Genomic DNA, 16,348 nt, shown 5'->3' with positions numbered 1-16,348 from the left:
CACAAGTTGCTGAAAAGGTGACCATTTGCCCCTTCCCCTTTCTAGTAGCTTCCTGAAGGGAGATAGGGTGGGTGATTGACCACATGTGATGAGACTGAGGAATGTTTGGGGACATATGGGGTCAGTCTGCCCTCTGTCGTCTGGATGGGGGGAGAAGCACAGCTGCTGCCTGGGGTGGCTTCTGACTAGAAGTAAATACCCAGCTGTTGGGCATATTGACAACCTCACCCTCATCCGGGCTCAAAGAGCAAGGAAGGTCTCTGGTTAGATGGGATGAGGAGGGGGCTCTCAGGGAGGAAGGTAATTGAAGTCTTTCTGCTCCAGATGGGAAGAACGGATCCTGCCCCATTTTCCTTTCTAATCCCCAGGTGGCCCTCCTATCCAACACCCCTCTTCCCGACCGCTCCTGGCTGGGATAGTCCTAGAGGTTGCCCTGGAGACTAGGCCTGGGGCTCGGAAGGGGTGGGGGCAGCCAGTGGGGCACAGGAGTAACCGGCTCTTCCGGAGCGGAGCGGAGCCGGCGGGTGGGTGTGTGTGGGTGTGTGGTGGGGGAAGGGGCGTGGCCACGCCCGCGACTGGCGGGCTCCTCCCCGACCTCCCGCCTCTGACTGGCCAGCCCTACGACGGGGGCGGAGGTAGGAGGATTGTCCCTCGTCTGCCCTGGAAAAGGGAAGAGAGAGAAAAAAGATAGTGGCTCTCTTCCCTGGCCTTTTAGGAAGCCACTTCCAAGCCCTGAACCCTCTCCATCTGCCTTTTCTATTTTTTATTTTGGGGAAGGTGGGGCATTCCTTAGCAGAAGTTTGCCGGATCCCTGCTTTCTCCAGAAGAAGGGGCCCTTATCCTTTGATTTAACTCAGGTCAGCAGGCTGTTAGGGTCTTTTTTTTTTTTTTTCTTTTTCCAATGGTGACCTATAAATCTGTTATTGAGTCAGGAAGGAGAGAAGAGTTTTGATTTGACCTGTCTATTCCTTCCCCCTAGTAATCTACTTCTCTCAGGAACGGGAGAGTAACCCTTCTAACCCTCTTAGCCTCTTCCCTCTGGCCCACACGCTTTAAGGCTTTACTGAAGCTCACTTCTTTATTAGCTCTCTGAGCCATTTGTGGTAGGGAGTAGAGTCTGTTCCCAAAATTGAGGCAGAGCCTACTCCTTTGTGAAGTTAGGAAATACAATCCAGACTGATGTATTTTTGGTCCTGCCTTGCCCTGTCCCCATCCAGTTTTCAGATTTTCTTCCTTCCCAGACCCCCAGTGGGAAAGGTATTTGTTGACTCTCCAACCTGCCAGAGTTTCATTATCCACACTCTGTTCCTCTTCCAGCATATTCAGCCTGAGTTTTGCAATTGTTTGTAGAACTACATTGCATTGAATAGGAATTATCTTGAAGTCTGCAGAGCCTGTTGAGTTACAAACCTGGTTTCTAGTCACATTTTATCCACAGTTTGACCTTGAACAAGCCTGTTAACCTCTCTGGGCCTTAATTTCTTCACCTGCCAAACAAGAGCAGGTTGAGCTAGAAATTCTCTAAAATCTAATATTATATGACACTCTTTTCCATCCTGGGGCCCCGCAATAGACATTATAGATGAGAGCCAAACTGTAGTCCTCTGCTAGTTTTTTTTCTTTCCTGTTCTCAGGTTTCACACAGTCATATAGCCCTATCAAAAACAGTACTGGGGTTCTAGAGCAGCTGGACATTTGGGGCATCTAATTTGCTGTGCCAGTTTTCCGGCTAATCCCCCGCCGCTCCGGCCAGGTTTAGGCTAGACTCAGGTCTTCCTGGTCTGGTTCCAGAGCTGAGCTTCCTTTTCCTACGCACAGGAATCTTCCTGACTCCCAGAGCCCTGCAGATGTCACCGGGAAAGTGGTGATCCAGACAGGCCCAGGCTGCCCCCACGGGACACAGGTGAGTGGGCGCAGACGCCACAGCCTCTTGCCTTTCTACCCGTCCCTTTATCAGGACTGAACTTCCTCACTAACCTTTCTGCTCCTACACTTCCACTTTTCAACCAACCACCCAGCCTGGGAAATAAGTGCCCTTGAGATTATCCCCTCCGCCTCCACCCCACACCCTGTTAGGGGAATGGCGCATGCCTTGGTCCTAAAATTTTGGTCTAGTCTTTCAGGTTAACCTTTGGGCCCGCGGCACGCCTTTCAGCTTGCTCGGTGTGAAGCAGGACTACCGCCCACGAGGAGCCCTTAGGCCGAGGGAGCCGCCGGGCCGGCTGGGGGAGCCGCCGCGGCGCTAGGACCCAGATCCGGGTCGGGGAGCGGGGCCGGCGGCGCTAGGACCCGGTGGCGGAGGCCGCGGAGGGCGGCCCTCTCTCGGCCGCAGCTTCCCCGCCCCCTCCGGCTTCGGCTCACTCCTCCCCCGCCGGCCATGTTGGCTCCGCTCGGGCCCCGCGGTTGAGCCGCGTCCCCCTCCCCCCTCCCGGACCCCAGACCCCCTCCCCCGCGGTCCCCTCCCCTCCTGGCGCCCGGAGCGCGGCCATGTGAACCGCCCGTCCCCCGGGGAGAGACAAGCCCCGAGCCAGGCTGGACGCCGCCGCCTCAGGTCTGTTGGGTCGCTGGCCGGGGGCCTGAGGGGAGGGAGCCCCGCTTTCTTCCGAGGCTTCCCTCAGGGAACAGGCTGCGGGGCAGCCCGGAGCGTCGCCCCGGGCGAGGAGCCGACTCCGGCGTCTTTCCTGCCGGGACCCAGCCTGGGGCGGGGGGCTCGCTGCTCTGCGGGCCGGGAGGGGAAGGGGCCTGGCGGGTCGGCTGAAGGCCAGGCCGGGCTGGCGGGGGCGGGAGCGGCGGAGGAGGCTCGCGGCGGCGGCGGCGGCGGCGGCGGCGGCGAGGAGGCGGAGGAGCCGCCCGGCTGGTGGAGACGCCTCCTGTGGGGGACTCGGAAGGAATCCCCGGGAGGGGCTCCACCTCCTCGGGTGGGGTGGGGGCGGGGGCTGCCCGGTGCGGAGGGTGGGCGAGGGGGTTCCCTGGGCGGGTGAGACCCTCCGTCTGTGGGGACTGGGCCGTCCTGGCAGCGGCGAGAGGAAGGTAGAGGGGCTTCCGGGGGTCTCGGGTGCCTCCCTCGGTGCGGGGTGCGCGCTCCCTCGAGCGTGGCGAGCAGGGGAGGGCCTGGCTGGAGCGCGGTGTGCTTGGCTCGGGCCGCCGGGAGTCTCCCACTCGAGGGATGGGGGTTGATGGAGCTGACGCCGAGACGTCTGAGCCGGGCTTTTAGGGGCCGAAGGGAAGAATAAAGAGGGATCCCTTTCCGAGGGGATCCCTTACTAAGGGGATTCCCGTTTCCGTGGCAGAAAAGACGATCCGTATCATCCCTTTCTTTCCTTATGTTCCCAGTTTTCCGAGGAAAGACTATGCCGATAGCGGGCATCCTTTGTAGGATTTATTGGAGTGCGAGATTTGCATCCTCCGGGGGGGTGGGGGGAGCTTCCACCTCCATCTGTACACAAACAGCCCCTCCCCCAAGCCTCCCGCAGGAAGTGGCCTGGAAATGGCAGCTGTGCGTTTGCTGCTGCGTCTCTTGTTGTTTTGAAATGTCCATTTTAATCAGATTTGGTTTCATTTTCTGAGGCCTTTTGGGCAAGCTTGGATCCTGCCAACCATGTGGTCTTAGGAGTCCTTTCGTTCGACTTTTTCTTTCTTTCTTTTCTTTTTCTTTTTTTTTTTTGGTAAACTTTATTTGTCAACTGGAAGTGTAGTCACTGCAGTTGACTCACTGAATCCTGAACTGCCTCCCCCCTCCTCCCACACTCCAGAGCATCTCTGCTTCCATGTCTGGATTTTTTTTTTTTTTCCTTGAGCTAGAGGTCATAGAGAAGCAAACTCAGTCATCCACCAGCCCCGCTGCACTTTGAATACTAGTGATGAAAATTCTCGCAGCGTTAGAGAGCTGCCAGGAAGACCTGGGATCTTTCTGTGGCATGAGAGTGACTTTTTAGGGTCCTACTTAATGTATTCTTTCTTTTAAATTTATCTATTTATGATAGTCACACACACACACACAGAAAGAGAGAGAGAGAGAGAGAGAGAGAGAGAGAGAGGCAGAGACACAGGCAGAGGGAGAAGCAGGCTCCATGTACCGGGAGCCCGATGTGGGATTCGATCCCGGGTCTCCAGGATCGCGCCCTGGGCCAAAGGCAGGCGCTAAACCGCTGCGCCACCCAGGGATCCCCTACTTAATGTATTCTTACGTATAACTTTCTGTATTGCAGAGCACCTCATCAGATGAACTTGTGAGATGAAGAGTAGATTCTGAGAAGTGGAAGAAGAGGGAATGGAATTTATATGTTGGAGTAGGGACTGATTTGCAGGGTGAAGGTGATGGGCTTATTCCTTACTGGTGATTCTAGCCTAAGAGTAGTTAGTCCCCGTGGGAAGCGTATTAATTGATGTAGGGTGCTGGGTGGTTTACTTTCTGTAGAACCAACTAATAAGGAAGGTTAGCTGTCATGTGACTCGCTCTTCAATCCATAAAAGACATCTTCTCTCTTGTTACGTGTTGGAGAGTGTGAGCTTTTTTCCCTCTGTTCTGCACAAAGTCATGTGTCCACATTTTCTTTCTCTTACCTGATAACTGCAGAGGATTTCTAGTCTACCATATAGTGGTGCACTGTGTGTACTATGTCCCCAGGCACTTTGGTTAGAGAGGAGTTGGCAACAGGATTTTGTATTTTGAGAGATGACATACTCAGATCATTGGACTATCCTAAAAACTGCTTAAGGCTGGCATAAACATTAATCTTTTCAGTATTTTCCAGTCATAACCCTCCCACCTGAATTGCAGATTCCTAGATTAGAGGTCCAGGTGGGAATAGATGGATGTATGACGTGATAGTAGCAGCATCACTGTTAAGATAGCATCGTTGCTTTTTTCACTGAAGCTGTTGAGGTTGATATTATGGAAAAAGTAAAAACAAGTTCAGTATTATTGTCCTTTTTCTTGTCCCTCTTCATGACTGGTTGTTTTTTTTGGGGGGGGGTTATTTTATTTTTAAAGATTTTATTTATTCATGAGAGACACAGAGAAGCTGGTTGGTTCTTTTGAGGTGTTTTCTGACAGGGTTGATTTGACACACTGATTGTTAGTGTTCCTTTCTTCAGCCTTTGTTTACCTAAGTTGAGACCTGACAGAATAGTAAATTGATTTTCCCCGTTGGGGGTTAAAAAAGTGAAGGAAGGAAAAAGACCACTCTTTTCTTTGGACTCCATAAAGGAATAGAAGTTGGTTTTGAGAAAGTAGATACGGATTCATTTGATACATGATTAATTGGAATGGTGAATGAAGCAAACTTTTTCACGTCCTTGTAAAATGGATGCATTTTTCCATCAGAGCAGTGGATTTCTTAATATTGATGCATTTTTCCATCAGAGCAGTGGATTTCTTAATATTGAGTGTTTTGTTGGTTTCTTGTTTTTGTTTTCTTCATAAAGGAGAAAATTTTGAGGTATAGAGAGAACTATGTGGGCTGACCTCCAGAGCTAGTCAGAAATCTAGACTTCCTTGAGAGGCTCATCTTGCAGTCTTGTGGTTCTGGAATCAGGTGTTGCCAAGAGAAGCAAAGCTTGTTAGGATAACTGTGTCTTGCTGCCATTGATCTTTCTTATTACCTCTGAAGAGGTTTGCTATGTTATATTCTTTTACTGTTAAAATAGTGTAGAAGTTAGTCCAATAGTTGGTGTGATGTTTGACCTTGTATCTGATGTGTACAGTAAGGCAATAATGCCAAAGTTTTTATGTCTTGGGACATAGAGTGAAGTATAAAACTTGGTATTTCCTGGGGCAAATAATCTTCCAAATTTGTTTCTTGAGATATGGATATCTTCATATACCCCATAGCCCAAGATTAATACTTTATCAGCATTGTTGCACATGGGTCAAAGGACTTTATTTGATATAATCTCTACACCCAACATGGGGCTCGAACTCAGGACCTGGAGATCAAGAGTTGCATGCTCTACTGACTGAGTGAGCCAGGGCCTCCAGAAGGACTTTTTTTTTTTTCCAACCAGCTTGTCAGTCTGCCTCATTCATTTTGAAATTTATGAAATTCTGCAAAACAGAAAACCTGTATTTGAAGAGCTCTGGAGATAGTTCTTAGATTGGGTCACTAGCAGTAAAAGTAGCATTGTGTTACTATGTTGCTTAGTGTTTTGTCCTAGTTAAAGAGAATAATAGGGCATTTTTACCAATTAAAAAGATAATCTTAGCAAAAATTCATCGAAACTAACATATGGGGGTTTTTTGGGAGAAGTGGTCTCACTACTTTTGGTCTCCTCGGGTTGGACTCTTCGTGACCTGTCTCACTAAACAGGATCTTAACCTACCTGCTCATCTCATGTTTTTTTTTTTTTTTTTTTTTTTTTTTTTTTTTTTTTTACGGGGGGGATGTTTTCTTGAAGGCAAGGATCAAGTTCTTAACTGTTAGAACTGAAATCCTGAGAAACAATTAGGGCTGAACGAAGGAAATAACCTTGTTACAACCTTTGGAATATGACTTTTACTGTACTGTAATTTCAGAGGCATCTCCATTCCTCTGGCAGTGAAGTGACCAGAGAGAACTGTGGCAGAAAACCTCATTTAGATCATTATATGATTTCTTTATTCAGTCAACAAATAGTTTAAAACCTACTGTGTACCTTGAGTGTGTACCTTGAGTGTTCAGTTAAATCAACCAAGAACATTTCACTAATTTAAAGCTCAAATTTATTGCCCCTTACTTTCTCAGTACTTCCCTGTTTCTAGGCCTTATTTTCTGTAGGGGACAGCTGTCTAAAATACATTAAGATTTGGGACCTCTCTTCTCTCTAGGAATTGTTACCTCTGAAGAATGAAGCTAAATTTTTGGGTTCTCTGAGCAAAAACCACAGCCTTTATTGAATGAGTAAGCTGGTAGTGGCAGAAAAGATAGATTTATTCATTTGTCCAATCTGTGGCTTCAGCAATATTTCCTTTGGTTCTTTTATGTACTTAGCACTAAATTAGGTGCTGGACATATAATGGTACAACATATTATCTGATTGATGCTGTAGAACCTATATGGTTTGGAAGAAATAAGGACAAAGAACAATCCTCTTTGTGTTCTGAGCAGCCTAGACATGGCAGTTGTCTTTGAGTGGTGCCCCCCCCTTTGTTTTTCTTGTTTTTTTTTTTTTTTTTTTTAAGATTTTATTTATTTATTAGAGACAGAGGACAGAGATGCACAGAGAGAGAGACAGGCAGAGGGAGAAGCAGGCTCCATGCAGGGAGCCCGACATGGGACTTGATTCTGGGTCTCCGGGATCACGCCCTGGACTGAAGGCGGTGCTAAACCACTAAGCCACCGGGGCTGCCCCCCCCCCTTTTAAGATTTTATTTATCTATTAGAGACAGAGAAAGACAGGCAGAGGGAGAAGCAGGCTCTATGCAGGGAGCCCGATGTGGGACTTGATCCTGGGTCTCCAGGATCATGCCTTGGGCTCAGTGGCTCCCCTTAATATATGTAGTCTTCTTTCATCATTCTCCTGCCTCATTGCCCTGACTATGAAAGGGAGTTAAAGAAAGCACATTTTGAGAAAAAGCCTCAGTCCATACGTGCTGTAGTGGTCTGAGTCAGAGTTCCAAGTGCAGATTGTTACCAGGGCTGTTGGAACGGGCTATCCTTTACTAGAGAAGGCATGGGTTGGCATTTTGAACTCTGTATGGGTGGAGGAAGACAGCTTAGCCAGAAAGGGTTTTTTTTTTTTTTTTAATTTTTATTTATTTATGATAGTTACAGAGAGAGAGAGAGAGTGGCTGAGACACAGGCAGAGGGAGAAGCAGGCTCCATGCACCGGGAGCCCGACGTGGGATTCGATCCTGGGTTTCCAGGACCGCGCCCTGGGCCAAAGGCAGGCGCCAAACCGCTGCGCCACCCAGGGATCCCAAGAAAGGGGGTTTTAATAAAAGTCAGTACATCTTTGTAATTCTCTCAGGGTATGGAATAGGAATTGCAGAATGGGGCAGCTTTTGTATTATAGCAAGACTTTTCAACTTTGGTACAAATGATATTTTGAGCCAGATGATTGTTAGTTGTGGTGGGCTGTCTTGTATATTACAGGATCATTAGAAGTATCTCTAGCTTCTACTTACTAGATGCCAGTAGAATATACTTTTCAACATTACTAAATAGCCCCAGAGGCAAAATCACTCCTGGTTAGGAACCACTGTATTAGATTATGGTTCGTGAATCCAAATATGAGTAGACTTGAGAAATATCCTTTATAACATTCACAATTATGAAGCTAAGACATAGTGGTATGATTTATTTACAGTAAAATTTGGATTTCCTGTTTAATAAAGATAAACACTTGAAAGCTTTCCCCACCCCACCCTGCCCCGGCCCCCAATTTAGGAACCTCTCTATTTGTAGAACTGTGGTATTACTATATGGGAAGAATGAACCAAAGAACTGCAGGTACTGCCAGAGTGTCTGGCTGGATGGTTAATGTGTCTTGTCTTTCTGGGGGTAGCCTCAGAAGTCTGTTAGGATTGGCCAGGGCACCTGCAACAGTGTTAAAATCTGTAATATTTATTTCAACACATTGTGCATTGTCAGCCTTTTTGTGTTAAAACCATGTCACAGGTCCACAGAATAAGTAGCTCTTCAGTTGAGACTGAGAAAAACAGCCTTATTTGGCCATGTGGCAAGGGCTTTACTGCTTCAAGCTCAAGGAGCAATGTCCCTTAATTCTTACAAATGAAGCATAGAGCCTCTTAAGAGATCCATTTACACACTACCAGGACTGGGCTGAGTACTGGCCTGATTGTACTTCCTGGTCATGAGAGCTGTCTGCTATTCTGGGGGTTGGGCACTGACTGATTCTTTTTTCATTTGGCCAAAATCCTATTAGTTCAAAGGAAGATATGCTCCTTTGCTTTACCTATTCTCCTTAGTAGGAGGGAGGGCATAGATGGGAGGTCATAATTTACCTTCAGGCATTATTGTGATAAGCATCTTGGGTAGGAAGGTTAAAATGAAATAACCCTAGGTTTATTGCTTACAAGAGCTGTCTACATTTTTGCATTCCCGTGGTGTGATCCCATAGTTAAGGGTCATCTGAAATCAAGAGTCAATGTGTAAGGAAGTCTGGCTGGGAGGATTACCCCTAGTTTTGTAGTACTGGTAAAAAAAAAAAAAAATATATATATATATATATATATATATATATATATATATATATATATATATTTTTATTTATTTGAGAGAGAATGAGCAAGAGTGAGTGGGACCAAGGATGTGGTGGGGAGAGGCAGAGGGAGAGAGTCTCAAGCAGACTGCTCTGAGCACAATGTGGAGCCCAATCCCACGACCCTGAGGTCATGACCTGAGCCAAAATCAGGAGTCAGACACTTAACTGACTGAGCCACCCAGGTGCCTCTGGTTATGGTTTTAAATTGTATTTTTATTTTGATCTTTTGGTTCTTGTTATCTTTTTATCCTCACAAGCCATGGAGGTGGGTACTACAGTTTTTAGTAATGATGAAACTGAGGTTCAGCAACATTAAGTAACTTGTCCAGGGTCACACAGCTAATGGTAGTATAGCTGGGATTTGAACGTAGAGCCCATAATGTGCTATTTTCACTGCACCGCACAAAGAGTATTTTATATTTTTAGGAAGCTTCTTGTAAATGAAGTGATTGTGGTCCATATGACCCTTCAGCAGAGGCTAGTGGGGAAACAGACCTCAGGCACTAGATAACTTCCCATTCCTTTTACTTATCTGATTTCTGTGAGCCATCCATTTATTCTTATTAGTATGTAATTTATGAGACCGGAAACGCTGTGTTTTCCCAGAGTAGCAGAGAGGAGAAAGAAGATCACTAGTTTCCTTGCAGATTCAAATAGAAAATGGAGAAATGAACTGTGGCCTATCATTGAGTGGAAGGATATAGTTTGGTGCACATGGGAGAAAAGGTGTCTGTCACACACATACCACGGGAGGTGTGTCTGTGCATAAAACTGGGGGAGGGAAGAGGTGGGGATCAGATGAGATTGGCTCTCCAGGAATAGCGTTTCTAGTACTTCCGAAATGAATTACTGCATGTCCTCTTTGCTCTGTGATGTAAGCTTTGGAAGGAACCTAACCTAGAGGATTAGGGAATGAACTTTCCTCCTTGATGTCTTTCATTTCAGAAGCTTATCGTTCCATAAGGCTTATTTTTCAGACCCTTTATTACTGAGGAGTGGCCCTTGTAGGAAAATCCTCAGAGATCCTGAGGTCTTTCTCTGTAGAAACCCAGTTTCTTTGATGCACAGCAGGTTTAGTTCTGCTTATTTTAGAGTGAATATGGGAAATCAATCTATGCTAAAAAGATTTCCCCCTTTTGTCAATAAAATATGACTTGCTTAAAAAAATTTTTTTTTTTTTTTTTAATTTCAGTTAAGGGATACCTGGGTGGCTCAGTGGTTGGGTGTCTGCCTTTGGCTCAGGGCGTGATCCTAGAGTCCCGGGATGGAGTCCCACATCGGGCTCCCTGCAGGGAGCCTGCTTCTCCCTCTGCCTGTGTCTCTGTCTCTCTCTCTCTCGTGAATAAATAATATCTTAAAAAATTTTTTTCAGTTAAAAAAATTTTTTCAGTTAAAATTGATAAAGGTAGAGACAATTAGGGTATTTAGCTAGAAAATCTGATAGCTGTCATGTCATAAATAGTTTATATTTCATGTTCAGAACACCTAATGGTGTCTAATTTGCATTATCTAGCATATTTAGGAACATGATTCTGAAAATCTTTGGGCAATAGTCATATATGTTCTTAATTTATTCATTCTTTAAACAGCTTTACTTCTGATTCTTTTTAAAAAGAGGTTGTTTAAAACATCATCTAGGTCTTTATTGCCTTACCTTGGAAGCTTGATAAATCTACCTGAATTATTCTGCCCTTTTTAAAAACATGGTAACATAAGGAGTTGCTTTTTCTATATTGAGATAGATTGTGTTTCTTACATATCAAATTAGTATGTACTAGTATGTCATAGTATCTGATAGTCAGACTTTACCAGTAACTCTGGCTTCTGCTTCCTATCTTTCTTCCCTCTTATCTTTGCTCTGTCAAGGTTAAATATATTCCTTTTTTTTTTTTTAAGATTTTATTTATTTATGATAGTCACACACAGAGAGAGAGAGAGAGAGAGAGAGGCAGAGGGAGAAGCAGGCTCCATGCAGGGAGCCCGACGTGGGATTCGATCCCTGGTCTCCAGGATCGCGCCCTGGGCGAAAGGCAGGCGGTAAAACCGCTGCGCCACCCAGGGATCCCAAGGTTAAATATATTCTGACCAAAAGCTTCACTTATCATTCCTTCTCATTTCGCCCTGTCATGTTCAGAACAGTGCAAAAAGCTTTTTAACCATACCATCCCTCCAAGGAACCACTACCCTTTACAAATGTAAGATAACCAACTATTCTCCCATGACCCTTTACATTTAAGCTACAGAACCAAAACATTAGGAAGTAACCATAATAGGTATAACAGAATAATATTCCTTGGTGTTCCACTGTTTTTTTTTTTTAATATTTTTCTTTATTTATTCATGAGAGGCAGAGACACAGGTAGAGGGAGAAACAGGCTCCATGCAGGGAGCAGGGAGCAGGGAGCCTGACGTGGGACTTGATCCTGGGACTCCAGGACTACGCCCTGGGCCGAAGGCAGGCGGTAAACTGCTGAGCCACCCAGGGATCCCTTGGTTCCACTGTTTTTTAATCAGTTTTCCACCTCTGACATTTTTCTGAGTTGTGTTCTTAGAAAACCATGAAAAAGAGTAGAAGTGTTGGATGATTTGAGTTTTGCTATTATGGTCTCCTTCCCTAAAACATGTTTTCAAATTTCTTCACTAAGGTAACTACTATCTTCTTCAGATGCCTAGGGCTATGGATAGGATAACATGGAAATAATTTAACTCAAGTATAATAATAAACTATGTAGCATATGTGTCAGATATGCTTTTTCTGCCAACACCCCTATCTCCATGGCTTCCTGTCAAAAAGATGGCATTGAGAACCTTCTGTGGCCCCTGGGAATGGGACTCTGGCCTTACCTTGAGGGGAAGGAAAACAAAAAGATGGAAAAGGTTAAATATAACATAATAGAGGTTTAATAATATCTAACTTAGGAGGATAACCTGGACCAGAAGTTAAGATTGATTAAGGGGTTTACAGGGGAAGATTATTCGAGGCTTATAGCTTATTTTTTCTCACTATCTCTACAAGGGTGGCTTTATAGCACTATTTCTGTAGGGTCATTGCCCAGGTTAGGGTTATAGTTCCTCTTTTTTCAACCTGTACCCCCTGAAATAACCCCCAGTACATAGGTAGAAGAAGGGTAAGTAGATGGAGGGGAGGGGGCATTCCCTCTAGAAGATTCCAGGTGATATAACCTTGTTTAACCGCCAGTATTTTTCCCCCCCCTCTCTCTTCCCTCCTACAGAAATGGAGGCAAACGACCATTTTAACTTTACTGGCCTTCCCCCTGCACCTGCTGCCTCAGGACTGAAACCCTCTCCCTCCTCAGGGGAGGGCCTCTACACTAACGGGTCTCCCATGAACTTCCCCCAGCAAGGGAAAAGTGAGTGTGAGGGCCACATGGCCTGGGGAGGGAGTGGGCATAATTCCTATAGAGCAGGTTGATGGGACAAGATTTGGCTCCCCTCTGGGCTAGCTACCTCACTACAGCTCTTTTTTCTTGCCAGGTGGGGAGGGAGGAAGTAAATCCTCAGAACTTCAGCTGCTGGAGAGAAATCAAGTTTCTAAGAACAAGTTCTAGGGGTTTTTGGAAGCAGCATTCTTAGTCTTGACTTAAGGTTGGGAGGGGTTAGAAAAACATACTGGCTTTTTCATCTTGGCCTGCTCTTCTGTGAGCCCTGTTCCCTGGCTACTGCCAGAGTGGTGAGATGGCTACTGCTTCTGATAACACTTCTGGACCCATGAGAGAGATAAAGGTCCAGCCCCCTGAGAAGCTGTTTTTAAAGGTGAAGCCAGCCCTAGGATTGGGGGTGGAGAGTTTGGGTGAAGGTAGGGATGTGTTTGCCTTTTAGTTTGTGTAGTAGAGGAGAGGGCAGATGCTTGGAGTGTCTGTGCCACCCCTGTCCTTGAGAGTAGAAGGTAGGGACAGAGAGAGGTTTTTTTTTTTTTTTTTTTTTTTTTTTTTTTTTTTTTACAGAGAGAGTTTTAATGCTTTACTTAGTTCCCCAGAGGGAAACATCTATTATAATTCCAGATGGAAGTGTTGCTGCCAAGATCAGGTCTTTCCCTGGATTTGGCTTATCAGTTGCTCTGTACATAGCTCTGCCAAGTACTTCTCTAATCTTGCCTGGATTTCAGGTACTTTATACTTGGAAGCAGAGAGAAGCCCAAATGCTTCCCTCCTTCCTTATAGCAGAAAAATACTGCCATAGCCTTATACCTAACTATTTCTCCCTTCTGTCCTCCACACGGGGGTTGCAGATAGATAGACGAAGCTCCTTTATTTCACTGGAGGACCCCCTCCCCCAAGTGTCTTTAGTATCTTGGTTCATTTTATTTGAATTGTCCTCCAGTCCAGAGGTGTTGAGAACTAAAGTCTGTAGCACTGGTCATGCAGTGATTTTCCCCCTGCAATATTACCCTCCAGTTCCTATGGGGAGGGGCCAAGCCCAGCCTTCTGAGTTGGGATCTTGCTGCTGTGGTGACTGCAGATTCTATTCTTAGCCCAGCACAAAGTGCTGGATCTGCATGTGCCAGTGAGATGGAGGCTGTCCCTTCTGGTGCCACTGCAGGGCCAAACGGGCTCTGGGGTGAGGGGGGGTGGGGGGCTGGAGAATTCAGTCATGCCACTCCAAGGCAAGAATTCCTCTAGGGAATGAGGGTGGAGAAGAATGCAAGTCACTGTAGGGAGTCTGCAAGCAGCTTCATTTAAAAAAATAACCCTGAGCATCAGCAGCAGTCAGCTCTCTGCTGGTCGCTCCTGTGCTAGGCCAGTAGAGCTCCCCAGCTCCCTACTCAGCAGCCTCAGAAGCAGTTGCTAAGCTTACATCCAGGAGCATCTGGGTTCGGTGTTCCCTGGAGACCGAAAAGCTATAAATATAGCAGAGGGGGAATCCCCCTCCCCTTCACCTTCCCCTTTTCTAGTCAGCGCTGTTCTTTTGGTAGAGACGCTAGATCTTGCACACGGATCTGTAACTGACCCTTCTCCTCTTTCTCTGCCAGGTTTGAATGGGGATGTGAATGTTAATGGCTTATCTACTGTATCTCACACTACTACTTCAGGGATTTTGAACTCTGCTCCCCACTCCTCCAGCACCTCGCACCTCCATCACCCCAGCGTGGCCTACGACTGTCTCTGGAACTACTCACAGTACCCATCTGCCAATCCTGGCAGCAACCTCAAGGACCCACCCCTTCTCTCCCAGTTCTCGGGGGGACAATACCCACTCAACGGCATCCTTGGGGGCAGCCGGCAGCCTTCATCCCCAAGTCACAACACTAACCTTCGGGCTGGGAGCCAAGAGTTCTGGGCCAACGGTACCCAGAGTCCCATGGGGCTTAACTTCGACTCACAGGAACTGTATGATTCCTTTCCTGACCAGAATTTTGAGGTGATGCCCAATGGACCCCCTAGTTTTTTCACCTCCCCACAGACTTCTCCTATGTTGGGATCCAGCATCCAGACCTTTGCACCCTCCCAGGAGGTAGGCAGTGGTATCCATCCTGATGAGGCAGCAGAAAAGGAGCTGACTTCAGTTGTGGCAGAGAATGGCACTGGCTTGGTAGGCAGCCTGGAGCTGGAAGAAGAGCAGCCAGGTATAACTGGGTCTGTGAGCTGGGCTGGGAGAGGAGAAACGGGGCTATGGGGGGGGGGGGCAGTGGCTTTTTGAGGTGAGGAAAACTTGTCTTTCCAGCTCTCTGCAGTGGAGGCTGATTTGCATGTTGGTGATTAGCAGAGCCAAGTGGCTGGTGTTTTTGTGGCAGCAGCACCAGCTCGCGAGTGGGAGTGCAAATTATTTCAAGCTCATGCAGAGCTGCTGGCCTGGAGAGGGCAGGTGGGCGAGCCCGAAACAGCCCCAACAGACACCCTGCATCAAGAAGGGCTTCTTCCAAAATACAGGAAGGGGTTGGGGCATTAGCGGAGGGCATTGAGGCCAATTTGACTTGACTATGGCAAGGCCAGACTGGACTGCTTGAAGTGGGCTGAGCCCTAATAGTGATTGGCACCCAAAGGTGGGAATGATGCAGGCAGAGCATACCGTTGCTTGTCTACTCCATTTCTTGTTGTTGTTGTTGTTGTTAGCATTGGTACATGTGATAGTCCCTCTCTTTTTCCTCAAAATAGATAAATGCTTATTTTGGCATTGATTCCAAATACAAGAGTGACCACCCTATAAAATCACTGGGTATTTTCTCTGCTTACCACCTGTTCCCACTGGATGGGGGAAATAGCTGAGAATATGATGGGGCTCTTAGACCCCACTCTCCTTTCCTCTTCTCTTTACTTGCTATAGGATTTTATTAGCATTACTCACTGAGTATCTTGGTAAGATTGGAACCCAACCATAGGACTGGTACTTAAAATTACTAAAGCATGAACATCCCACTAGCAAAGACTGACTGCCTACTGTAGCCACAGTTGAACAGTTGAAGGCACTGATATGACTTTTGCTCTCTTCTGGGATTTCCTAGAACTAAAGATGTGTGGCTACAATGGCTCTGTTCCTTCTGTGGAATCATTACACCAAGAGGTCTCAGTCTTGGTCCCTGACCCCACAGTGAGCTGCTTAGATGATCCTTCACATCTTCCTGATCAACTGGAAGACACTCCAATCCTCAGTGAAGTCTCTCTGGAGCCCTTCAACCCTCTGGCACCGGGTAGGCTTGGCGGCTGGCTCCCTTCAGTTTGTCCATGCAGAAGGTAGCCAGCTTCTATCACCTAGAAGAGATGGTAAACCAAGGAAAGTATTGAGGAATTTGGGGCATCAGGGCCTCCAGATAATCCTGTGGCCGAACACAGTTTCATGCCACTGGCTGACTAGGCCAACTGCACTCTGAGCTGAATTGGTTCATTTCCCAGGTTCTCTCCCAATGTTCCTTTTGGCCAGGAGCCCTGGGCTGTAATAATTCACTGGATAAGGACTTATTACCACATAGTTGGGCTATTTGGGTTCTAACTATCTCACTAAGAAAACTTGCCAGTGAACGAGTACCTTTTACCCCACTGAAATATAAGAAAGGCCGACTTTATGATGAATGCTAGAATTTTGTGTTGGTCTGTGGGTCGATATAGAGCCAATGCTTTTCCCTTCATTTCTGTTTCAAGCTTTTACAATCCCTATTAGCCTGGTGACTTTACTGTTTCAGGGAGAGAGC

General features: G+C 46.7%; 1 protein-coding gene across 5 annotated transcripts in view; it reads left to right on the top strand.

Annotated features, from left to right (window-relative positions):
* Nucleotides 1-16,348, top strand: part of BAZ2A (bromodomain adjacent to zinc finger domain 2A) — a 35,404-nt gene that overhangs the window by 3,524 nt on the left and 15,532 nt on the right. For 3 of the 5 annotated variants that reach the window (XM_055328253.1, XM_055328249.1, XM_055328251.1), the window contains exons 2-5: nucleotides 1,819-1,903; nucleotides 12,438-12,575; nucleotides 14,195-14,788; nucleotides 15,665-15,850. In XM_055328253.1, coding sequence (XP_055184228.1) covers nucleotides 12,440-12,575; nucleotides 14,195-14,788; nucleotides 15,665-15,850 — 916 coding nt within the window. In that variant the 5' untranslated portion in view covers nucleotides 1,819-1,903; nucleotides 12,438-12,439. Of the gene's footprint in view, nucleotides 1-1,818; nucleotides 1,904-2,419; nucleotides 2,552-4,174; nucleotides 4,315-12,437; nucleotides 12,576-14,194; nucleotides 14,789-15,664; nucleotides 15,851-16,348 lie in introns of those variants that run through there. The other 2 variants (XM_055328250.1, XM_055328252.1) reach the window with 2 other exon arrangements.

This window comes from Nyctereutes procyonoides, unplaced genomic scaffold (assembly GCF_905146905.1).
Source record: "Nyctereutes procyonoides isolate TBG_1078 unplaced genomic scaffold, NYPRO_anot_genome, whole genome shotgun sequence".
Taxonomy (NCBI): Eukaryota; Metazoa; Chordata; class Mammalia; order Carnivora; family Canidae; genus Nyctereutes; species Nyctereutes procyonoides.
Note: the sequence above shows the minus strand (reverse complement) of the source record. Positions and strands in the feature narration are given on the sequence as shown.